General features: G+C 41.7%; 1 protein-coding gene across 1 annotated transcript in view; it reads left to right on the top strand.

Annotated features, from left to right (window-relative positions):
• tnfsf10l (TNF superfamily member 10, like) overlaps nt 1–26,728 on the top strand; it is a 52,827-nt gene that overhangs the window by 23,276 nt on the left and 2,823 nt on the right. The window contains exons 2-7 of the mRNA XM_068713253.1: nt 765–914; nt 23,870–23,906; nt 23,995–24,102; nt 25,482–25,645; nt 26,257–26,367; nt 26,455–26,728. The exon at nt 26,455–26,728 is cut by the window's right edge and continues 2,823 nt beyond it. Of these exons, the coding sequence (XP_068569354.1) occupies nt 765–914; nt 23,870–23,906; nt 23,995–24,102; nt 25,482–25,645; nt 26,257–26,367; nt 26,455–26,640 (756 nt within the window). The 3' untranslated portion in view covers nt 26,641–26,728. The remainder of the gene's footprint in view (nt 1–764; nt 915–23,869; nt 23,907–23,994; nt 24,103–25,481; nt 25,646–26,256; nt 26,368–26,454) is intronic.

The raw sequence follows: 26,728 nt of genomic DNA, 5'->3' as shown, positions 1-26,728 counted from the left end.
AGAGTTACATAAGGAGTTGTGTTACAAGCTGCCGGAGCCAGAACATTTGCTCTCAGCTTCTTTCACTCCCAATTGTTTTTTTCCCACCATGTGTGTTCTCTCTCTCTTTCATTTTCTTTTTTAACGAGTCACCGCAAGACAAATATTTCCTCCCCGAAGGACAGTCGCACTTACACAGCAGTGAAAAAGCATGATTTTTGGGTGGGGGGGATGTACACACAAAACTCAGAAATGCATAGCAAAATGTGTATGCGAAAACGGAACGAGCTGCAAGAAAGCAAAAGAGAGAAACATGAGAGGAACTCATCTAAGAGGCTCACTGAAAGTACAACGTCTTGTATTGGAGACATGCACGAATTGAGACCAAAATCAACAACGAGTTATATTAATATTTGCATTTGAACCACAGTCCCTTTGATGTTTCGTGCTCAGTCGAGGGTTGTTATTACCTGGATGGTTTCTATCGGTTTGCTCATCTAAATATACAAACTTTCACTTTCATTCATGTTTTGTGCTGCGATTGTCCTTAAGAGCCACCGTAGTAATGAAAAATTGATAACAAAAGTTGACGAGGAGGTGCATACGTACTTTTAACTCACTGTATATATTATTTACCGTCACTATAATGTCTTTGGGAGCCTGCGGTCTAAAACAATGTTTGAAATGCCAAAATGACCAATAACACTGTGACCATCTTGCAGAGATACGGTCTTTTGTTTTTGTAGTGAGTAAAACCGTTGTTTCCCTGTGTGTTGGCTCCGTAGGTGCGTAGCCAGGGAGTCACGGAGGAGCTGAAGTGCCTGAGTCTACTGAACGCCCTGGATAAGGACCAGGACATCCCCGACCAGCTGGCCCAGCTCTTCGGAGAGCCCTGCATCAAACTGGCCGAAGGCATCAAAGCGTACATCTCCAAGGTAGGAGAAGAAACGAAAGAAACGACACTCAGAATAAAGCACAGTGTCATAATATGTGACTTACAAAACATGATGGTCACGAGTAATTAAGCATCCCATGCATGTTATTTGAGTGTTGCCTTTCAGTCTAGATTAAATGAATCTATCTGACGGCAAGATGGTTTTGCTGGAGGTTTTTTTTGTAAATGGAAAGCAGCAAACAATCAGAACCATAAACTACATCATGAGGAATAATAGGGGCGAAACAAAACAAATGTTATGAAGGGAAGAAAGTGAATTAAATGTATTGTTGCCAAGCTGAAACCCCTTCTACATTCTGAAACATCTACTTCATATCTCAACAGCACTAACTGACAAAACCCAGACTGTAATTTGGAATTCCTAAATTATATATATTTGGATATCAAGTGAAGTGTGCGTAGCCGACTCTGCTGACCCCGGGTTAAAGCACAGATGGAGAGGCTGGTTACAGCGAACATGTGTGAGGACTGATGCAGAACTGAACCTCTGGGTGGGACTAATTGGGCGTATTTGTCATCGTTATGGAGGAACCGTCAGTTGTGAGGGTCGAAACACTCATCATGTGAATAAACGGGGCACATGTGTTGAATTACACAAGTCGAGATAGAAAAGATACAGTCCTAAGATACATTTTTTTTATTATCAAAAACAGCAGATGTTCTGCTTTTGATAATAATAATTCAGTTTTATTCAATAAAAGTACGTTTCTCACTCGTACAATAATGACGTTATGGCCCGTTTCATCTGGTCCGTCATGTTATTTGTAGCTCTAGGTGTATCCTTAAAACATTTAAGACAGTGAGTATGATAATCAAGTCAATGTATGCGTGTTGGAGTTGGATTGAGTGGAGGAGTATTACAAATGTGAGAGTTAGGAGAGTAAGACATCTCTTTCTTCTCAGTTTGTACCCGTTGACCAGCCAGTGTTTTCCTAAACCTGACAAAGTGGATTTGGTACTTAAACCTTAAACTGACTATTTTCCGATCTTTTCTTACACCTTAAACTAAGTATTTCACAAACTTTTACTAAACACATAAGTATTTCACGATCTTTTTCTAAATCTAACTATTTCACGATCTTTTCTTACACCTTAAACTAAGTATTTCACAATCTTTTACTAAACACATAAGTATTTCCTGATCTTTTACTAAACCTAAATAAGTATTTTGTGATCTTTTTTTATACCTAAGTATTCTCCGATCTTTTCTTAAAGCTAACGTAACTATTTCACGATCTTTTCTTAAACATAACTTAACTATTTGCCAATCTTGACCTAAACCAAGCAGTTTTGTTTCCTAAACCTACCCAAGTTTATTTTTGAAAAGACCCTATGCATGTAACGACCAAAAATTGACGCGTGTTGCTCGACTTTTGTAGGAAAACGCAGTACGAGTAACTTTTCGCAAGATATCACACAAACCGCTGTAGGAGGATCTGTTTAGTCGGTTAGTAAAAGTCACTTTAAACACCAAACCATCGGCATCACTGGGGTTATTTTCTTGATGTTTGTGGAAAGGCAGTTGGTTATGTTCAAGTATAAACACAACTTTCTGTTTCAGGCAACTGTACATCACAAAACCAATCAATAACTGGGAGCTGGTGACCTCAGAGCCTAATAAATATAATAAATCACTGAGCCTGTTATCCTACATGCTTACATTTATGTGCTCTAACTTGTGTTTTATGAGTCAGTGCTTGAGACAGTTCTTTTTGCCTCTGGGTGTTTTTTAGGCACACACACACACACACACACACACACACACACACAGCTTTGCATACACACTTCCAGTTGAGCTGTTGTATGCTGGGCCAAGTGTTTGGGTTGAACCCGTTTTGTTTTTACCAGCGTTATATGTAAAACTGATGCTTCATGAACCTGCGCCAGACCTCAGTCAAAAACAGTTCACACTAGAAAAGTGCACTCAGATTGGCAGATCTCCGCCAGGTGCGTCTGCAACGAACGCTTTTTTAATGTTTGATTACATCTGGTTCTGAAAAGTGAAACCAATTAGGAAGCGTCTTACAGCTGCGTTCTCTCTAGTGTCCATCAGGGGGCGACTCCTCTGGTTGTATAGAAGTCTAGTCTAAAATGACTCTACTTCTCTCTTGATTTATTCCCTCAGTAAACATTGTAAACATGAGTTCATGGTCCTTGTTTCTGCCTGAATTGAAACTAAATTGAAACAAATTCCTGAAGACCTCTCCATTTGTCTCTCATAGATTTGTTAGATGCCCAAGCCGACTTGTTTTATTTCCAGTTCGCAACCTCTTTTTCTTCTTCTACTACGTTTACTGGCGGATTACAGCCATGTGTAACGTATAGCGCCAACTTGTGACCAAATTACGCTGTAGCAGCTACAATCTTGTTGATCGCTTAATTCACGTTTCTTTTTTCCAACAGTTTAAAAAGTTTGCTTCATAATTGAATGGAAACACGGCTTTTGCGTGTCGTCCCTCCCTCCTCAGCCCCCTCAAACTTAGGAACCTCTGGGTCAAGAAGGGTAGTTTTGTTTAGAGTTAACTGTTTTGCTGCAGCTGTAGCTCAGGTGGTTGCGCGGCCATCGAGCGTGTGTCAAGCTCCACTTAAGCGAGACACCGAACCACCAGTTTGCTCCTGATTGTGCATGTGGGGGGGTTGGGGGGGGGGCGTTGAAAAAAACGTGCAAATGTAACGTCTTTGTGCTGAAACACTTGAGCCTCGGGGCACCTCTCCATCTGTTCAGGTTTAGAAACACCTGGTATTACTTGGCGTCGACCGGTGGGATCTGATCAGACAAGCGATTTGCTTTCTACCAAGACGGGGGAATTTGTATCCCTCATTGCACTTAAAGAAGTGCTTTTACACACAAGAATCAAATCACTCCTAAAAGGTCAGTCACAATACTTAGCCGCAGACTGCTGCAGTAAGTAAACGCATTGAATCAGCAGGGAAACACAAGGACTCCGGGAAGCTGTGGTTGGAGAGTCACTCCGTTGATATAAGTCATCTTCTTGCAGACATAGCCAAGAGGACTTCTCCCGCTTAGTCTGAATGTCTGGACGCTTACAGCAGTAAATCTTCAGCCCCCCCCACCACCACCACCACAACCACACAAATCACCACGTCTGTCTTTGTTAAAGCCTCTCATTCTTTCTCTGCTCTACTTGTGCGATAGAATCGGAGAGCATGCCCCTGTGCTCCTCGGTGGACGGGAACAGGAATGTCTAGTTGGCGTAAATGCTGGTGACACACCATCCAAACAAATTCACATCCAATTACATTTACCCCCCCCCCTCAAACATTCACACGTATTATCAAGCTAATCCCATGCATTTCCATGTCAGCACTTTGTTTTTATTCCATTTTTTCTGACGGACCTATCGGCTCCAGTGGAGCGTCTTGGTGGCTCACGCTACAACGCTGTGGTCACGCTCATTTTTGCACAACAACACTGTATTGTTTTCTTCATCAGCCTGCGTCAGGAGATTAAGAAATTGTTGAGTCAAAAAGCCCAAAATGGTGGTGAGACGGAGCCGGCACACCAAGAAGGCACCGTCTCTTTCCTTGCTTCAGTGAATGTACCGGAGATCCAGATTTTGACACGTGACACCAATCTTCTTTTTGCTCCGACAGATGGATACAGTCAAAACTGCACAAGTTGTATAATGTTTAACTCTGCATAACCTACGGGAATCAGGGCCTTAGTTGAACCAACTTTTAGGGCAAAGGACACGGGGGTATTGTTCATTAACTGGATTCCCATCAGCTGACGCCTTGGAGACCGCTGATCTTCCCTGGAGTCCACGGAAAGGACAAAAATATAAAACATAGAGTATCAGATGGACCATGTAATTTATAGTTTGGTCATTGGACAACTTCTTCAAAAAGAAGGATCAGGAGTCTACAAAGGCAATGGAGTTCACATGGTTTTCATATGTTCATACTTAGATGAAGGTAGTGAGTTCCAATGTATTGTTGAACAGTAGATGGTTACGTCTGTTGCATGTGTTTAGAACTTGGTTGAAGAACTATTCAGGGTGTCTGATCAAATAGTACATTTTCTGAAAGACATGAGACAGCTGTAGTTTAATTTCAACTGAGAACCACGAGAGCCAACGAGTGCGTAGAGGGCAGAGGACATTTCTCATTTTATGTCCATTTATTAGACACATGCGTTGTCAAACTAGAGACGTTATCCAGAAGCATACAAAGCATTTACAGCCTAAAAGGCTCATAAATTTACAAAAATGATATGAAAGAAGAAGAGGCCGGTGAGACCTACCGTATGTCTTTATTGAAGCCGGCAACTGTGGCAGCCGGCCACTGATAAGCTGGCTGCCGGTATGTGCAGTAGTGTTACCTCTCACTGCTAAACGATTTATTCGCGTCTTGCAACTGACATCGTCTGGAGAAGCTTTCGACTTGGCTGTCAAACTGGCATTCCTCGGCTGCTCGGTTGGCATCTGACCACCGTAGGAGGGAAGGATCCCGCTGCTTAGAAACGCCACAGGCCTGACAGGTTTGACATTTTGTGGAATACTTTCGTCTTGATCTCTTAAGGGTGCGCGAGAAGATCAATGCCACTTCATTTAGTGTGAAGTTGGAGCCAGTTAGCTGCATAAAAGCTCTGTCCAAAGATGGAAAAGATCCACCTTCCTGCAATATGCTTTATCTCATTTGGTGTTGGAAAGAGCCAGATCGTCCTCCCAAGATTCTGTCCTAAGCTGAGGCTACGCTAACCATCTCCTCGCCCCGGTAGCCTCCCTGTGTATTGGCTTACATTTGGGTCACAGAGGTAACCAACGGTTTCTCTAAAAAGATCATCAATCAGCGTTGTTTGAACCTCCCCCGTGAATGTAGATTAGAGGGTCACCGTGATGAAAGACATGACATTCCTGAGGACAAACACGGGTCGAGTCTAATCGAAGCCACTTGCAGAGGCGTGTTGCTGCAGCTTGTTGGTCTCCTTGAAGAAGCCCAGCTGCTGCAGATAACAGGTGCTGGCAGGACGCGAATCTACCATACTGCCCACATAAACGCATTAAAACATCAGTAATAACTTTAAGAAATCCCTCGCAGAACAGTTCATCAAGTCCAAAACAGAAGCTTGGTTAAACTTAAATTAAGCAGGTTTAAATGCACGGTAGCTGGAGGTAATGCGTTCATGTCAGAACCACAATGGTTTGGACCAATCGGCGACCTGTGAGGAGCAAGCGGCAGCTAGGGGGCGTGGCTTAGGTGTATGTATATGTGTGTGTGAGACAACAGTTCGTTATAAAACAACAATGGCGGCACCTGAAGCGGTTGTGTCAGATATCGTTGAAAGAACAACAAAGATTCTGCCATTTTTCCTCAACTTTTTCCAACGACGGCTTTTCAGACAATGATGACTAAGATGAGTGTTGAGAATGAGGTGGAGAGAAAAGAAATGGAAAACTAATAAAGACAGATGAAGTAAAAGAGGAGCATGGGTGGAGTTGATTAACAGAAATGCGTGCTGGCTCCGCATGGAGATTCCTCTATGCACACAAACTACTCAGTGAGTGAGCGATGGCGGTAATGATGTGACAAATGTGTGTGTGAGAGAGAAGGCGATGACAACACTGGTGTTGGCATGAGATGATGAGGATGATGATGACGAGGATGATGAAGTAGGCCGTGAGTGATGGACGGGAGTGCGCTGAAATGTTACGTCAGAGGTCGGGCAGAACAAAGCCGAACTGGATGAGTAATAAGAAAGAATAAAAAGGAGGGAGGAAGAAGCCCAGCTGTACAGGAACAGATTAAAAAAGAAGAGCGCTCCTTCAGGAAGGTTTCAGACCATTTCGTTAACGTAGAGAAATCCTGTAGTTCATCCATCACAGTGAGCAGATAGTCTCTCTTCTCAAATACTCGTCCTTGCATCACTTCGTGGTTCTGCTGTCTGCTGCAGAGAATCAAACCCAGCAGACAAACTGGGAACAAGTTGATGCGACTTGAAGGAAAGAGATTTTGTTTGTTCGCCAAAGAATAAAAATACAACGGACATAAAAAGTTCAACGTGATGGACTCTCTGCGGATCGGTCAATCCCTTTCAAGTCCGTCTTGAAGCAACAATGATGCGTCCATGTGTACTTTGAAAGAGTCCAGAGAGACAAAGAGGAATTTTGTACTAAAACCACTGCAACTCGAGGCCGACGTGGCCTCGCATAAGCAAAAAAAAAACAAAACACACATGGTGGAAAAGAGGTGAAGAAGCCGACAGATGAGAGAAAAGGAGGATGGTAAGGTTGAGAAAACTACAATGAGGGTTTGATTATACAAAGACTGTGTGGAGGCATAACGGGAAACTAAAAATCAGCCGAGTTGTATTTAAATCCGTCACGGTGAACAATTTGTCTTATTAGATCTATTTTTACATCATCATAGTAGACGCACTTTTTAAAGACTTCTCTCGCATCACATTCAGGTCTCAAAATCAAACCAAGTCGACAAGTTTGCCAATTTAGAAACACATAACGTGCTTTGTTAAATGGTCGGTAATAATGTCAAGTTTAAAGGGTTTCAAGTTAGTGGCAGCTAAACAACCCATATGGGGAAAATAAAATAAAAGTTTCCTTCTGCCTGGGTCTTTCCGTCTGGAGGTCTTTTGACCTTCTACTAGCATGTTTGACATATATACGAGCACATGAATCACATGCAGTTATTGCAGGTTTTTAACGTTATCACGAGTAGTCGTCCAGCAGATGAAATTATATTTGATGGGCAAAATAAAGAAAATTCATTAATAGCATATTATTCAGCCTAATGTTGTGTTTTTTTGCCAAGACCATAATGATATAAACTCATATTATACAAATGTTTGATCTCATCACGGTCCACTCGCTGATGGTTTTTAATATTCAAAGGTTCTATTGAGGTTTTTCAAAATAAATGTATCAAAGTTTTTTTTGGACCAAAGTGGTGAAAATGTTGTTTTTGAAAGTCTAAACGCTAACAAATATGGATTGAAGCACAATATTTCGTTCGATAAAAACATGCTAGTGAATTTGGGAAAGTATGATGTATGGTTTTTATTAATAACCTTGGATTTTTGGACTGACGAGAAGCTAGCAAAGCTACAAGGAAGGCTGGAAAGCAGCAGGGGAGAGTAAGGACGGTAGCAACGGGGAGATTTAGGATGGCAGAAGTGCGACTAAACTCAGGTATTCTCAGTCTTAAAGCTCCGCACCCCCTGTGGAGACCAGAGTTAACTTTACCGTCTCCCCCCCCCCCGCCTGTCGGTTCAAGAGGCAGCGGGGGGGTCTTTAACATCTGCACGTGCTGAGACCGCCAATACATCAGCTCTCGGCTTCCAGTGTCGGTGACGGATAACACTCCCGAGGCCGGGTCAGGAGTTAACGCGTCCACGGCAGGAATTTCATATCATCACCCGATCAAGTGTTCTCTCCCAGGTCTCAGCTCTGTGTGTGTGTGTGTGTGTGTGTGTGTGTGTGTGTGTGTGTGTGTGTGTGTCTTTACCATCAGTCCTACAGACCTTGGCTTCATGCATTCGTCTGACTGAAATTACGTTTGTTTTGTTTCTTCTATTTTTGTTTTTGGCAGAGGGTGGTCAGTCCGCTTTGATATTTTTCCAAGAATTTCTTTGCATTTCTTATTTATTTATTTTTTTATCCCGATTTACCACATGTACTGCAGATAACCCGCCTGTGTCCAAATGGCTCGACGCTTCAATGAACCGCAGCTATTTTGTTTGAAGAACAGTGATTTTCGTCTTTCCTCAGGTATAGGTCATCTACACCTGTGTTTAGATCTATGGATTTCAAAAATCATAGTCCGTCTTTCACCAGCTGAATCTGATCAAATATAAAAGTGAGAACAATTCAGTTAAAAAGTTAATTCTCAGCTTTGGATGCAGCGAAAAATTCTCCCCCTCAGGTCCATTTAAAAAGCTGTTCAGGAGCTTTTGACTGTATCACAAGAGCTTCCTCTTTATCAGTATTTAAAGAGCTCAATTCCAAGTAGATAAAAGCATATCCAATGATGAAGACCATGTGCTATGATCGGAAGCCCCCAGCGACTCAACGGAATTAAAAGAATTTGATCAAGAAGAAAAGAATATTGTGATTTTCTGAAATTACTAACTCAAGGTCCACTTACTTTTTCCAGAGCTGTCATAACCGCTATTATTTTCGTGGTCAAGAATGAAGCTTACATTTTTTTTGGAATAGAAGTCCTGAAAGTGCTGTGCAACAGCTCACATGTCCAACTGACATGATGAAGACATGTGATGTGGTTGAAAGCCCCTAAAAAAGAGGCAGCAAGTGGACCTTGAGTTTGGATTACTTTGTCAAACTAGTTATTTGTAAATTCAAGAAAAAAAATGTACAACTTTGCAATTTCCTTGTATGATTTTCAGAATATAACAACAATAATAATAATTAAAGATGAGGAAGTAGAAGTCGTCTTATCTGTACTTTAGCCTTTTGACCCGACATGCTCCACTAAGCTATTTCTAATCAAAAGGTCGCTTTCTTTAAAGCTCACACAGATGCATTGTGGGTGCCATATCTTTAAAATCTGCTCTGTGTCGAAGCAGTGACGTTACAGCAGATATTTGGCTTTTGACTGCTGATGTAAAGCAGCTGTTTTGACGTTACCCATGAGGGTGTGGACGGACACTCAGCGGGCTTCAAAGAAAGCAGTGGACCGTGGAAGTCAGTGTTAAATTGCTCTTTGAAGCAAAATGATGCAACGCAATGACGGGAGGCCTTTGGGATGTGCGGGGGTCTGTGTTGGAGGGTTGTTTCTGAGTGGACTTTGTGTCTCGTTTGTCATGTGAAAAATTAGAAATCAGTGCTAAAATTGTTCTTTTATTGAGGAACCACTCAGAGAATTATCTCCACATAAAAGAAAGTAAATGGAGTGCTCTGAAATGACCCTCGGACAAACACTGAACTGTACATTGTTAATTCACAAAGCTCCGATAGAAGTCGAGCGCTGCGTGATTCTGCAATTTATGATCAAGCATAATATAAAAACAAAGTTAGGAGGCTGAAAGAAGAGTCTTGAGAACATTAAAGTGAAGAACCCTCGCAAGAATCCCCATCAGTAAGAGTAGTCTTTTAAAATCAATGACCAATTGTGCAGCGATAAAACAGAAGCTTTCATTAATAAATTGCCCGCAGTTGTTTTCTCGAAAACTAGTTTGACTGTGACGCACATAATCATTCGTTTTTGGTGAAAACCCATCCAAGTCATTATTAGACGCACAGCGAGAAAAACTCTGCGTAGGTTGGTTGGGAGTAGAGGATGGACGAGTCAAAACAAACAGAGACTTTCACCCAGGAGACCGCCGTTCATGTCCCGTGTGAAGTCAACGTTGACTTGTCGTTGTCGTTAGTAAACCCCAAAAAAACAAAGTTAACCTACGTTTGGAAATTTAAAAAGGGATATATATGCCATGTAACGAGCAGAATCTGTACGTTTCCTGTGAACACACAAAATTCCTTTTGACATCGACAAGACATGAAACGGACACCAATAAACGCCAATGAACCAATCACCAATAAACCAGTGGCGCCTTCACGGTCCATCAATGCGTCAGGATGTGTCACTCTCCTATTTCCCAAAGTCAACACACCGCAAAGCAGTGTCCGTATCACACTTGCTCTTACAGTAGCTTAACTATTGAAGGGCTATCCTTCCATTTTTTTGACATATCTTTACAACTGAGTGTCTCCACAAAGAATCACACAAAAGCTCTGTTTTAGGTTTTGTGTTTACCAGAGATAGGTTTCTTTGAAATAAGTTAATCAGCATTAAAAAAAAAAAGCGTAAAAAAATGACTAAATGAAATCTCAGTCGTCTGACAACAAAAACGATCGTTTATTCACCTAAGCGTCAAAAAGGGTGGCAGTCATAGTGCAGCGTGTGCTGTGGGCGTTGATTAAAGTACATCAAAAGTTGCATTGCTCCACAACAAGACCAGTATCACCACAAACAGACGTTATTTTTCTATTGTGAACAAATCCCGTGAAACGATCAATAAGCACCGTGTTACTCCATCTGTTGTACATTTGTTGGGGACTATTTTAAGTCTCGGATTGATACGCATTAGGTGCCCTGGTATGTATGTTGGACTGTTCATCAGAATGTAAGGCGATGTCAGCAATTGCAATGATTTTTGTTAAATAGTTTATGGACAACAGACTTTAAGATTTCGTTAACGAAGCTGTTTGTTAAGACTAGAAAAAAAGGTCAAGGTTGTGGTTTTGGGGTCTGAAAGAGAAAAATGTAAAACTATGTACGAGACAGACTAAATGTAGGCGCGACCATAATTCATCTAAAAGGTCACCGCACTCTCGGGTAATGGCGACTTATCCGTAGTTATTCGTAGCGCCCGAACACGTGCCACAGGAACAAGTCGGCCTCTTATTCTGCTCTACAAAAAGCTAATGTCAGTCATTGTGCTCACGCAGGGAGGGGCGGCAGTGTTGTTTGGTGATTTCCAGCCGATACACAAACACAAAAGACCTCTGTGTCCGCCGTCGACCACCCTCCCGGTCCTCATTCATCCCTCAGGCTGAGTTCCTGTCAAGCAAGCGCCCCTCCAAAAAAAAATCCCCCCAAAAAAAAAACCACACTTTCTGTAGCTTCTTCAGCATCAGCCGTTCGTCTAACCCGAAACACAAGAAGCCTCAGTGCTCTCACGATACATGTATGAAACGCCAGACTCTCATGATCTTCGGGGAATTTCCACAGAGCAAGAAAACTCCCATGAGAGGAGCAACCTCGGTCGCCCGTTCTAAGTTTTATTCATACACACAAGCACATTCCCGGGGTCTTTTGAAAAACTGTATAATAAAGCGAAACATTTGGCATTCCTGCAGCACCTGTGCGGCTTTAACTCCTGCGTGCAGCCCGATGTGACTTCTCGCTTCTCCACATCAACACTCCCCCCCACCCCCCCGCTCCAAATAATGTACCGCTGGTCTGGAAGGAGCGCCGGACGGATGGAAGTGTACCAACAGAAGTCGGATTTATGATGCTCATGCTGGCCTTCACACTTTCATCTTTATCTCACTTAAGAATCGAGATACATTTTGCCTTTCCTTACGACACGCCTGTTCACGGTTACATGTGCGCAATGTTTTATAGAAGACAACCTTTGAATGATGTGGTGAACTCTTGGCGTCTTGAAAAAGACGTATTGGTTTGTTTGCTGACCATATGCTCTTTCAAACTTAAAAGATCTGTGGGGGGGAGGCACACTGGCTGTGGTTACACTCGTCTTTTTGTCATCTGATCTTGTGCCGGGACGCGTTATCTGTCAAGTCTGTCCATCAAGTCCGAGATCCGATTGGGATCCAAATCAGCCGGACCACATGGCGAAGTGGACTGGCTCGCATTGAGTTTGGATCTCAGCGAGGTGTGGACAGCATGTGGGGCACAATCCAGATGGTTTATCATACGTAGGACTCCCATCATCAATATCCGGCCACACACTTCAGATATTTACATGTATGAAATGCAGTCCAAGCAGGGTACTCCCAATTGGAGTCATTCTTGCTTCAGGACCATGAAGCCTGAAGAGGCAAATCCAATAACCCCAAAGAAGAAGTGCGAAAGAGATCTGGAGATTCAGATCACAGAGTGACACCGAAACTGATTCAATGAGCAATTACAGAGAATTAAATTGAACTGATTCATCCCCTCTCTGCAAACCCAAGACTCCTAAGTGTAGACGGTTCCCCTCAAAACTTGAACAATCTGAATCTTTCCTCTCAAAGGATGTAGTGTTTTTCCAAAAGATGCATCACATCTAAAGTGACTCAGTGGATGAATTAGGGCTTAGGATCAACGGTTAACCTACAAGGAATCGATTGAATTTACTTTATATTCTTTACTTTGTGGGGTGGGCGACATGTTGGAGGTCCTGCCTCTGTAAAGGATTGAGAAGCAGTGTTTATATCTGTGTTATATAGCTACAATATGTTTCACTTTGGCAAAAGAAAAACCTGATCTTAATATAACTGTTGTTTTGTGTTCTATTCATAATTAACCAGACAATCCTCTTTGTTGTACCAATAGCCCAGATGTTCTACATGTCTCTCGGGCTGTTACCCTCACGCGCCATTCCTTCCCTTTTATCTCCTACGTCACCACCTCTCCGCCTCTCATTTCCAATTTATGTTCCCCTCGAACCGCTCCATAGTTGTTGTGTGCTGGATAGTTAAAGATATTTACCGCCCCAGAAGAGAACAGATGTGTTCAAAAGTGTCGGAGAGAGGGTGAAAACCAGCGCGAGGGAAGAAGAGGTGAGAACGGAGAAGAAGGGGAGATGAAAGTATTTCATTGCTCTTGATAAAGAGTGATACATGTGTGACCACTCGGGTTTTGTCTCGTATTTATATTTCCCACACATTTGTGCCGTTGACATGCAGCAGACTGTCTTGACGGCTTTGCTCTTTGAGGGGGACGGAGAGATAGAAATTGGGGAATCTGTTGTTTATTAGCCCCGTCTACTTTTATTTAAACCTCCTTTGTCCGACTGTAAGAGTTGAACTTAGGTTAAAAAAACGGGCAGCGACGCTGCAATACACCCTTATAAGGATGCAGAACCTCGTGGGATCAGCGTATTTGTACAAGAGGCATTTACAGACCAAATATTGTTGCACTGGTACATTTTTTTTTTTTGGGGCTTCCAGCCTCGGCTAAAAACTCAACAGTGGTTCTTTGGGGATAAACAAACCCAACATTGTCTCCGTTACAAAATTTGACATTTCAACTGCGTCTGATGAAGTCACGGTTCCATTACCTCAATCAAGGGTGATTTTGTGTACAACGGATTTTATTGAGAAAAAAAAAAAATCCCCACAGAACGCTTCTGTGAATCCTTAAAAGTCTTTCTGTCTAATTTCGCCTCTCGCCCGCATCGTCGCCATTGGCTCGGCTTCTCATACCTTTCTTTCATTATGTATAGAGCGAGATGCTGGCACAAACACGGCCGTGAGATAAAAAAAAAAAAAGAGTCTAATGAACACAGGACAGCTATGAAGTCACCACGCTGTAAGCACAACGGCTGAAACTGATAAACTGCTTAGTTTTCGACAGTCTAAACAAAACACGTTTGAGGCTCTCCATCCTGAACACTCGACAGATTTGTTCATTACGTAAAGTAGATTTCTAAATAAAAAGGCTGCACTTTTCTCTCCTTTGGGCCCTTTAGCGATGATTTAGTTTAAACTACAGTCTGGGCCAAACTGAGATGTAGCGTTTGTTTCGTCATTAGATCATACATTAGATCATACAGAGTGTTAAGAAAAGAGAGTTCAAGAGCTATACTTTGCAGATCTTTTTTTTTTTTCTTACGTTGAAAAACTTTTATCTTGAACATTTAGCAAAGTAAAAGACTTTTATTTCTTACTTTATTGTTTTTTTCTTATTCTACCTTTGTAGTTTTTGATCAATTTCTAGCCCTTCATAAAGTTTTATCTCATCTTTTCTCAACTACATGCAAAATAACCTACTTAATATTCACACATGGCACCATTTCTACATACAAATACTTAAAATATAGCGCACCACGCGTGGAGCCTCTCTGTTTTCACACTGACTGATACACAGACGACTCTTTCAAACCAGTAAATCAACGTCAGGCGATTTGCTCACTAGATAACGTTTTATTTAGTAGAGGTTACCGACACACACATAGGACTTTATGACAGAAGTACTCAGGGTAAAGCTGCCAACACGAACCACCCAGGAAGTGACTTCAATACAGCGTCTGCTGCTCGTTAAAGTACTTAAAGAAGTGACCGGTCGTAAGGCCTCATGCTCTGTTAGGCTCCTTAGCTTTGACCCGTGCTCTGCAGGCTGTAAACACGAGAGCCCGCTCTAAAACTCTACGACTTAGCCTGCACCAATTAAATATTAGCAACATTAGGTATCTAAAATATATACGAATATTTTGAATGTCTAGACAGGACTGGGAGGGTTGTATTAAAATATATATTCTGATATGATCACTAAATACATGTTAAGAAATGGAGTAAGCAACCAAATTCAAGTGTGACAATATTAAAGTAACTTGATTACTTTCTGTTACTTTTGGCTTACCTCAATAACAAATATGCAAATAAAGATGAGAGTATAGAAATATCAAATAAATAAATATATTTTATTTAAAGTAACGTATAGTTTCATTTTTAAAGCAGTATGTTTGGGAGTGAGTTGCACGATTTTTGCCCCCCAGGCAGTACTTGTGAGTGAGTAGAAGTATGAGAAGAAGAAGAAGAAGAAGAAGAAGAAGAAGAAGAAGTCTTCCTCCATTTGAGGTTTTAGTGGCAGCAGAGAAAACATGTGGGCAGAATTTAGAGTGCTGGTTTGTTTCGTTAAGTACGGAAATAAAAAAGTGAATCTACGCCTCGGGCTGCAAACATTAAAGTTATGCACATTTAAATGTAGGGGGGGGGGGGGGGCGACTTTGTTAAGCTGTTCACACTTGTATTTTCACAGCTGGAAGGCGTAGCGTGCACGGCGCCGCGCGCGTGACGTCGTTCCCCTCCTTCCTGCTTCACACACACACACACTAAATAATGGCAACGTTTCCTCCCGGTGAAAGCTTCTCTTTCCACCAACGTTGAGAGGCTTTGATGGGAGACGTGTTGTAACTCGTACGAGGTAGAACAAGCAGAACCGGCGGTAACCGACACATTAAACAGATGTAGCCTCTTGCAGAAACGTTGCACTTCTCTGAATCTGTGAAGACGTGTTTAGGGTAAAGCTTCTGCACTTTTTTTCACGTGTACGTTATTCCTGCACTTTAAGGCTTTAATCTGTGTTTTTGTGGTGAGTCGGCACAAACCGACGCGGTCAGAGTTCTTCCCAGGAACAATAAAACAGAGTGAGATTGTGAAGATATCGTTGGATGATTGCTTTTACGTGCACGAATGAGCACTGCTGAGGTTTAATGCCCACTCACAAGGAAATCATGAAGGATTTTGGGTTGTTTTTTTTACTGCAGGTGTGAACAGACTTTTACCCGACTTCAACGCCCACTCCTTCACTGGTTTATCAACAAGCTGATATGAAATGCAGAACTTCTGCAGGTTTATTTTGCAGCTTTAATATGACGTTAGTGGTACAGGCATGACATTTACTTTCAGCAGTTTGATTGGGAACACAGAACGTACGTCACCCTCGGAGTTTGCATTGTACTGTCTCAGAGAACATAGCTGACATTTAGGTATTACATGTCTGTCTTTGTCTCTTTTTATGACGCACCCATACAGGTATTTGTATTGTAATAAGTATTTGCTCGTGTGAAACGAAACTTCAAAAAAACCACAGAGACTGAAGCCGTGAAACAACAAGCCTGGCCTGCTTTCATGTTTGTGTCCCGAGGAGCAGAAAGAAACCACGTCGTTAAAGATAAGATAAATCTTTTATTAGTCCCACAGCGGGGACACTCTGCAGGATCACAGCGGCAGAGTGGACGGTGCAACAAGAGACACAACAGGAAAATAAAAAGAGATTAAAGGGTGACAGACTGACACAAAGAGGGAGGAGACAGAGAGAGGATTAATGCAACAGTAGTAACTGACTCCTCCACTGTGGTTTTAATGTTTGTGTACAAAACAGACAGAAAGACACAAACAGGAAGGTGAACTCACTGTTTGTTGTGCGTAAACGTGTCAAAAATCGATAAAAGATCAAGAGGGAAAGAAGCCGAGCTAATAACCCAGAGTCTGGTCTGTGTGAAACTGAACTCCGAATACAAAGCAGTAAAAGATTTGATATCCATCTGTTGTTCCTCGCGTGTTCTTCCTCGGCGGCACACAACGTTCTGGTCCGGCAGGAAACTCCCTCAGCTAACAGGTCGGTTATCAGCGACCGGCATGGAGGAGGCCCGCTGGAGCGCTACCCGTCGTAAGAAAACCTTCACGCGCTGCTTCCAGACGGTTAACCGCTAATGAGCACAGCGAGTAAATCACACACACATTCCTCACTTTTCTGTCATTTTTAAAAAAGGAACACCTTTGGGGTTTCAGTCCGTTGGTCACACAAACGCTCAACAATTAAGCGATTCGTTGCATGAATGATCAAGAAGAAGATACGATCATGCTGGAGAGCCTTGATGGACCAACGATCGCCTCCCAGCTTCAGCAACAAAACCAGGGACATTTTGACCATTTGGTCTTCAGTTCCTAGAGACGTGCGAATGATGCTGAAACTATTGTGCTTCCTGAATTAGACCACATCGGTGCAAGTATGCAAGCAACCCTTCGGCTTTGATTTGTGGCGTCGTCACTCTGGAGCCCGTTTTCCCGCATCAAACAAATCTCCTCCGTTTTTACGAGGCCTGAAAGAAGAAACGGCAAAGAACCAGCACGCCGCATTCCTTCTTCCTCCAAATCTACGAATCGATCTGGCTTCAAACAAAAGTCTGAGTTACTAATTAATCATCGACTCAGCTCCGAGGAGCAACGGTAGCCGCCAGGCGCACAAACACGCAGGTACTTCCTCTCAATCTTTGGTTCTATGGCACTAAACAAAGACAGTTTCATGCACACCAAATCTGGACAACACACACAGTGAGGAATGAGGAACCTCTTAGACCAGATAAGTTTTGGTAAGTTTGTCGCCGTAGCTCAAAGAACCACACACACACACACACACTCTGCCGGTCCAGGCCTGTCGGGGTCGAGCAGCATATTAAAGTATTGGGTTGCAGCCCCTGCTAATCTGCAGAAGAAACGCTCCTTCATGTGCATACTTGTCCCTCTTTTCCTCTCTCAATCCTCTCTTTCAGTCCTCCTGTTCTTTTTTTTTTTTTTTTCCTCCATAGTTGTCCACTCTGACTCTCCTCTGTGTTTCCCGAAACTTTTAATCCTCATTCCTCCTCTTCTCTCGTTTCCTCATAATTGTCCGTCATCTTTCGCTCTCTTGGGTTTTTGTTTTTTTTTCCCACCAACTTCTGATTTTTTGGCGCCGCATTCTCACGCAATTCTGTAGTCCAAACGGTAAAATAGACAAGTACAATCCTTTGATTTCAATTGTTTTAATTCATTTATATAGTACTGTGAAAAGATGCACATATAAGCTTCCACACCGAGTCATAAATGTGCATAGATGTGGAGATTAATAAAGCGAGATTCAAATAGAAAGACGTTTAAACGCAATTAAAAGCCAGAGAATTGAAGTGGCTCAGTCCCGTCTTGCATATTGTGCAGTACCAAGACAGAGTTGCATTGTTGGAGGTGTAGGATCCGGCGTTTTTTGTTTTTTTTTGGAGCTCGGCCCACGAGGACTAAAAGTCAGGTCATCACAGCCTCTGCTGCGTTCAACTTTTATGAATTAGTCTCTTTAAAGTCTGCTGGAGTTTAGCTTTAAAGCTGAAACACCTGCTGTGACATCTGTAGTGGATGAGACGAGCCAAGAGAAGGATTTACTCACAGCAACCTCTCATTTACCCCCTCCTGTCTCGGTTATTTATGCCTTTTTTTTTTTTTGTGTGGCTGCAGACTAAGTGTGAGGAAATCGGACTATTTCTGTCTGTCTGTCTGTTGCTCTAAACAGGGTGAAAGAGGAGAGTTCAGGGTTTATTTGTTCTTGGTTGTTTTTGCAACTGGAGAGGTTTTGAAGCCTTAGACACACTGCAGGACGACACCCTGGAAACAACAAAGCGGCCCACTTAACGAGGGTCTTTCAGAGTAAAACCTCCACGTGACCGTCGCTAAAACCCTCGTTCAGGTTAAAAAACACATAAATATGACTTAATCTCAATGTGCTCTCTGCCACCAGGAAGTGACCCTCTAGCGAGGTCAGTCTTAAAGTATTTATGGTTTTAAAAATTAAAGTTAATCACAAAGCATTTTAGTGAGTCCTGCTGATGATAAACGGTTAGAGAGTTGAAACCCGTTCTCCCTCCCAACTCATCAGACCCACTAAAGTGTGTGTAACGCTGTGTTCACACACACTTAACCCTGTGTTCACACACACATGACGGCGGGATCATCTGTGTTTATTCGTGTCAATCTCTGCCGAAAAACCCACTGTTTCTGCTTTCACTATTGCTGCTTTCACTATTGCTGCTTTCACTATTGTTGCTGTTGCTGCTTTCACTATTGCTGCCGTTGCTGCTTTCACTATTGTTGCTGTTGCTGCTTTCACTATTGCTGCCGTTGCTGCTTTCACTATTGTTGCCGTTGCTGCTTTCACTATTGCTGCCGTTGCTGCTTTCACTGTTGTTGTTGCTGTTGCTGCTTTCACTGTTGCTGCTGTTACTGTTGCTGCTGTTGCTGCTTTCACTGTTGTTGCTGTTACTGTTGCTGCTGTTGCTGCTTTCACTGTTGCTGCTTTCACTATTGTTGCTGTTGCTGCTTTTACTGTTGCTGCTGTTGCTGCTTTCACTGTTGCTGCTGTTGCTGCTTTCGCTGTTGCTGCTTTCACTATTGCTGCTTTTACTATTGCTGTGTTTTAGGTTTTTAAGAAGTGATTTAATAGAGATCACCAATTAAAATGAACAGGAGGCCAGTGAAGAGAAGCCAGGATCGGGGAGATGCGAGAAGCCTCGCTGCTGCGTTCTGAACTAGCTGGAGGCGAAAGAGTGACTTGTTAGTTGATGCCAGAGAGGAGGGAGAGATGTCAGCAGTCCGTCAAACCGCAAACAAACATTCTGGAGAGCGAGAAGTGTTGGAGAAACACATTTCAGTGGCGCCTAAGTCATCAGAGGTCACGTTGGTGCCCCTCAGGCATGCATGCCATGCGGTCCTGCTGGTGACCTTTTCAGTCTCTCTCTCTCTCTCTCTCTCTCTCTCTCTCTCTCTCTCTCTCTCTCTCTCTCTCTCTCTCTCTCGGCATCCCTGAAACAAAAAGGTGAATGTGAACTAGAAGTGCACTAATAGCGTGCAGAGCTGCTCCTCATATAACCGCTGGAGTGAGATATCTGGCTCACTTGACAGAATGTATGCCCAGGGAGCCGTCTGGGTTGTCCCAGAAGCCACGGCAGAATCTAAAGAAGACTACTCCGACTCCTGCTCCTTTGTTGCAGCCGAATGCTGCTCACGGCAGCCAAGAGAAACACTAATGACGTGGCTCCACCAAAAAAAACAAAACATGGCGCTGGAATCCACTTGATTGAGGGACAGAAAAATGATGAAAAAGGTTGATTTACTGTAGATTGGGATCATTGTTATTCATAGATTGACGCTTCTTTAGTTTCATGCTGTTTCTACAAGCTTTCCTTCCTCCGAATGTGAACAAGACGACTCGATAAAAAAAACACTAAAAAAGTGGTACTGTTGTATTTTTGTCTCTATGACTTTTATGATTCTCTCCTGGTTTATCATTAATTTGTTTTATCTCTCAGGGCAAAATTTGACATATTTTAGTGTACAACTGTGATGTCCGTTTGGATATGTTTTATTCCAAGAGGATTGCAGATGTATGCAGAATTATTGCCAAAAGCTACATTTCCCCCTTGGGGACAATAAAGTATATCTTAATATATCTCATGCTACTGTTAAATATAGAGAAGAAGAAGTGTACATGTAGAGAGACCCTTCTCACGATCACAACCAAATTATCTTGTTACATGGTTATCCTGACATATCAATGAATATTTTGTCTTTTTTCTATTTTCTTTTTCAAATAAATTACTTCAGATTACTTTATATGTAAATATATAAAAAGTTTTGCTTTCATAGGTCTGTATGGTAACAATAACCCCTTTCTGACAGCGAGGATCAGCTGTTGTAATCTTGACATTTGTGTCTTTCGGTGTTAATTTCGTTAATGAAAACTACAACTAAATATGTTCGTCAATGACTAAAACTACAAGTCTTTCTTCTATATTCTTTTACAAATAAATTACTTTTTATGTTAATATATAAAAGGTTTTGCTTTCATGGATCTATATGGTACAAATAAACCCTTTCTGACAGCGAGGATCAGCTGTTGTAATCTTGACATTCTTGTCTTTCGGTGTTAATTACGAAAACTACAACTAAATATGTTCGTCAACGACTAAAACAACATGCAATATCGTTGCAGTTTAAGAAACAAAAACCTTTCCAAAATCTCTTTGTTTTCATTGGCAATTAAGAGGAAATGTAATATTAGATTTTTTTTTTATTTAAGTAACAGTTTTGTTCAACATTTTGGCTAAATCTGATGACTAAAAGAAGAATAAAATGTTTTCATTGAAGCTACACTAAAAGTAGTTCTGGCTTTCTATGAGGCAACTAAATCTTGACTAAAAAAACAACAAGAGGTCGACTAAATGTGATAAATAAACTAGCAGGGACAATTGACGACGGACTACGACTAAATTAAGGAAAAACAACATGAACTCTAGTTTCATTTACATCACGACGTCATCAACAAACTGAAGCCTTCATCATCTGGGATTATCTCATAATGTCACGAATTGAGCTTTCAATTAAAGTGCAGAACGATGACTTAAAGCTGGAATCATCCCGACAAACCAAGACGTTAAAAAGCTGCCACCAAACGCATCACTCTAAAACCACCTGTGGAGCCAAGACTGTACCGTTTCTAACGAGTTACACCCGATGACAGACGTGGTTTTAGGTCCACGTTGTTTCTGGTGTTTTTAATATCAGGACTCGTTTCCCTCCCTTCAGAAAACAGCATTTTATCACGGGTAAAATGAAGACTTAATTGAAGACTTAATTGAGTTTTATCTGTACTTGGTTGCACCAATGTTGAGTTATTTTTTTTTCCCATGTCTCCATGGAAGTCTCCTCCTGGAAATAAATTCTCAAATTGTCCCATTCATTTTCCCTAATTCAGTGTCTTTAGGATTCATTTCATTTCTTACTGGCGAGCGCGGTGATGTCCCACCGCACGTGATGCGAACCAGATGCAAACATGCGAGTAAGAAAACACCGTAAGTGGACGATAACTCAGCGTGACGGCGGCGTTCACCTTTAAATGCACAGCTGGTCAGAAGCCTCTCGGGAGGCCGCGGAAAGCTTCCACCGCTGTGCGGGACATAAATTAAGCAGGAAGCCTCGGCGGAGTTCGCTCTTCAGCCGTCCGATAGTTTCCCATGTGAGCGGTTAAGCTTCTAAAAGACAGCAGGCGGGAACTCCTATTGAAAACATGTCGCCCCGAAAACAGAGGCCTGAGAGCGCTCAGTGGGTCCAAGCGGCTTTTTTGTTTTTACATTTTCTCGTTCAGCCACATGCTGGAAAATCTGTGGGCAATTTCCCCTCTTTGCTTTAAGTGTGCGTGGGTCATTTTCTGCTTTCGGGACAAGGCGGAGACGGGCACGACACGCCCGGTGCTTTGCTGTACTGGGTTCCGCTTAAAAGTTTAAAAAGGTATACACTGCATTCACACACACACACACACACACACACACACACACACACACACACACACACGCCAAACCCCAGAGCCATCACTTCCAATTAGCCGGGCAGCGTCAAGCGTTCGGTTTTGGGGGGAGGGCTCGCTGCCAAGCGTAACACCGCGGTTAGAGCTGGATGACCGGTGGAATTCATCACATTCAAGGTTTTGTGGCTTTTCAGCACATTAATCAGGGAGATTTATACCACAGAGGGGAAGGGGGGGGGTAGTAGTGCCTTGCTTAAGGGACTTTAGACAGCCCACATGACCAGTAACAGGTGATTAAGCCCGTGACCTCTTGTGAGAGAAGTCGGTCCGGACGCAGGCGGACCAAGGTGGAGGTGGAGATATGAAAAAGAGGAGAGAATAGAGAGACAGGAAGTTCTTATAACTGAAGATACATTCAAAGGAGAGACAAAGTGAGAAAGACAAAAACAAGAAACAGAAAGCTCACATGTGTGTGTGTGTGTGTGTGTGAGAGAAGAGTTATTGAGTGTGTGTGTGTGTGTGTGTGTGTGTGTGTGTGTGTGTGTCTCCATCTGGTGAAGATGAAACGGAGCTGAAATGATGATGTATGGCTGAAGTAGAGCAGAGAGGAGGCGGCAAGAAAAGAGGGAGGGGTTTATTTAGGGGGGTTAATTACTGTGCTGATGAAAGGAGGAAGAGGAAGAAGAGGAGGAGGAGGAGGAGGAGGAGGAAGACGTGGCCCGTCGTCCAACTTCAAACCAGACTTGAAGCTTGTTTGGAGAACGATACGGCGCATTCAGACAGCAAACAACAACAACAACAACAACACACGGGACTTTAACATATGACGAGAGTGGTGTTGACAGATGCCGTTTTCCCACAATGCAATGCATGACAGAGAGGGAGGAGCAACTCCCAGCTGCGAGAAAGTGACTTCCTGTTTGCCAAAATAGTTCTCTGTGAAGATTATTATTCATAGTAAAAGCAGAATTAAGACGCAGTGAGGAACTTTACATAGTATGGAAGTTATTCCTTATTGTATATATACAAGCATTTGATATTTTAATATCATGATTTAATACTATTTCACCACTTTTATAACTGCAGGGTGAAATTGTTGTATTGTGAAAAAATAATCAGAAAAAAATAGACAAAAAAAATTATTATTCTCGTATATTATTGATGCTTTTACACTGAAAATCTGATTCTTATAATATTGTATTTAATGTTCACATCATATTAGATGTTAGCGCTTCATATCTGCTTCTCCATCATATAATTCTACTACAGCTACTCTGTATATATATATCTATAGATATATATATATATATCTATATATATATCTATATATATATATAGATATATATCTATATATATATAGATATATATATCTGCAGTATTGCGTGTTTGACGTCTGGTGTTTCTTATCCACATCAGAAGGTTGAACGTCGTCTTGAGCTCCAGTTGTGACTTGAGTCAATAGAATAAATCACAGTCAGTATTTAGAGACACGTCTCAGGTCACTGACTGACTCCACCCTCACTATCAGAGTCAAACACAAACACAACAAACTGTTCTTACTGTTTCTTTCTCCTCTCACATCGTTGTTCACCTGTTTTCTTTCAGGTGACGGAGAACATCATCTCCAAACAAACCTTCATAGGTGAGGAACTGTCTCTCTTTGTCTCTCTCTCTCTCTCTCTCTCACAAACACATTACAACACCCTCTCTTTTTACCCCCCCCCCCTCAGAGGCCAGGACGATGCCTCGCTCCTTCAACACCTCGGGGACAAAGTTCATGACCTCGGTGGCCCAGAGGCCGTCGGCCCACCTGACCCTCAGAGACAGCAGCTCTCCAGGTGAGGCCGTGGTTCTGGGACAGGTTGAAGGAAGAGCATCACGTCACTGGTTTATAGTTTTATTGTTTTATTCTTGTTATTAGGACGTCCAGGTCAGAGGTTTATTAGGTCTGTGGCTGCTGGAATACAGATTTATGTTTTTATTGTGTGCTAAGCAATAAAAACATAAATCTGAATATGAACAAAGAGTCAACAGTATTCACTCCTTTATATTGATATTTAAATGCTGGAAGGAGACACATTACATTATAAGAGAGACAAAATGTACAAATATGTAGGAAATAAATATATAGTAACACATTATTAATAAATAGTGAATTATTTTCCTATTATCAAATAATGAAATGTAATTAATTGTCTTTACAAATTGTTACTAATGCTCTAATTTATGTTTATTTCTTTATAACATTTTATTTACTTTATTACGGATTTGTTAATTATTACAACATCATTTGTAAATCTTTGAACATCACATAGTTATATATTTAACAATGGTTAATAATTTGTTTGTAAACATGTGAATGCTTTTTTAAACTTTGTTAAACGGTTCATATTTTGTAAAGCATCGATACAAATTGACAGTTAATATTTCGTTAATAATAATAATTTCTGCTCCATCTGTCTATGAAACATTTAATGTATGATTTCTTAACAATTAAATACTTAATATCATTTATAAAACGTTATGTGTGCAGCAAAAAAAATGTATAATATATATATATATGATATAATTATTGTCCCCTATCAGCTACGATTCAATATATAATTTATAGAATAATTATTTAATGTTACTCAAACTAATTTTAGTAATAATGATTAATTATCATTTCATTATTCATTTCATAAAATAACTATTAAATAAAGTTTTAATTTGTGTTGTAAAGCACGGATTTCTAAAAAAGTTGGAATGTGGTTTTCGTGTGTGTGTGTGTGTGTGTGTGTGTGTGTGTGTTATCCAGACGTTTGTATTGCTGCATCTGAGACTGGCGTGCAAGCTGAAGGGTGTTGACAATCTGGCAGAGACCGACTGATGTTATTTCAAATGTTGACAAAGGGCAAAAAGTGTGTGTGTGTGTGTGTGTGTGTGTGTGTGTGTGTGTGTGTGTGTGTGTGTGTGTGTGTGTGTGTGTGTGTGTGTACGCCTGGATTTCTCATAAGGAAGCACGACAGAAAGACTTTGATGTGTCTTAAGAAATGCGTTATCCTACGAATGTGAAGGAAACAATAGCGTGTTGGGGAAGTTAGTGCATTCACACACACACACACACACACACACACACACACACCTCAAGCAGAGAGACCAGAAATGACCAAACATGCACATGAAGAGAGATGCTTGTTGATATTTATATTTATATATATTTTTTTTTCACCTGCAGGGTTCCCTCCCTACCCGATCCCCACGCCGGGTCTCCACCAGTCCTGTCGTCATGTGGTTCGCACGTGGGCCAATCAGAGCTTCGGAGCTCACCTGCACAACATGACGCTGTCCAATGGGAAGCTGCGAGTGCCTCAGGACGGGCGGTACTACCTGTACTCACAGGTGAGCAGACGTGCGCCGCTTGTTCTTGGTTTTATGGAATATATATATATATATATATATATATATATATATATATATATATATATATATATATATATATATATATATATATGGAATGGAATTATTTTTTTTTGGAGGAATTTGTACTTTAGTTGCCTATAAATTTAGTTTGGCAATTTATATTTGCAATTCAGCTCAAATGACAAACGAGAACAAGGAGAAATACTGTTCAAACATGTTTTAAATGTATTCATTTTATCCCACCATGCACCTTTGTGGATGTTCTAATCTCAAAATAGAGCAGCAAATTATGATTATTTCTATTTTTAATGCTCTCAATTAATCAACTTTTAGCCTATAAATTAAATAAATAAGGACAAATGTCCAAAGAACGTTCTCAGAGCTCAAGTTGTAGTTTATAAACTAAAAGAAATTAAGTTTATAATAATTTTCTCAGATACAGAAAAGCTATAAATCCACATTTTGGTAATCCTCACACATTTTTGGGTACATTTGTAGGATTAATAAAAGATTAACGAATGTTTTGAATCAGATTATGGTGTTTTTTTGTGTGGATATAATATGTATTGTATCTGCTCCGCTCTCTCCAGGTGTATTTCCGTTATCCGTCCCCAGCGGCCAGCGACGGAGACCAGCGCAGCGTCAGCCACCAGCTGGTCCAGTGCGTCTACAAGAAAACCTCCTACCCGAGTCCCATACAGGTACGTGAGCCCCGCAATCACCCCCAGTCCTGTTGAGTGGTTTCAGAAACATCCGTCTTACCTTTTCAACCATCTCCCCCCGTCCAGCTCCTGAAGGGGGTGGGAACGAAGTGCTGGGCTCCGGACGCCGAGTACGCCCTGCACTCCGTCTACCAGGGGGGCCTGTTCGAGCTGAGGGCCGGCGACGAGCTCTTCGTCTCCGTCTCCTCCCCGACCATGGTCAACGCCGACGACTCCTCCAGCTACTTCGGCGCCTTCCGTCTGGACCTCTGAGAGGAAAAGGACGGAAGAATTATTTTTTTTTTATGAAAAGGAGCAGATGGATAAATGGGACAGGGGGCCTTTTTGAGTATCCGTGTAC

The sequence above is a fragment of the Cebidichthys violaceus genome, unplaced genomic scaffold (assembly GCF_023349555.1).
Source record: "Cebidichthys violaceus isolate CVI_PGR_0920_01 unplaced genomic scaffold, fCebVio1.0.p SCAF_19, whole genome shotgun sequence".
Classification (NCBI taxonomy): Eukaryota; Metazoa; Chordata; class Actinopteri; order Perciformes; family Stichaeidae; genus Cebidichthys; species Cebidichthys violaceus.
The sequence above is the reverse complement of the archived record's forward strand: the minus strand, read 5'-3'. Positions and strand labels throughout refer to the sequence as shown.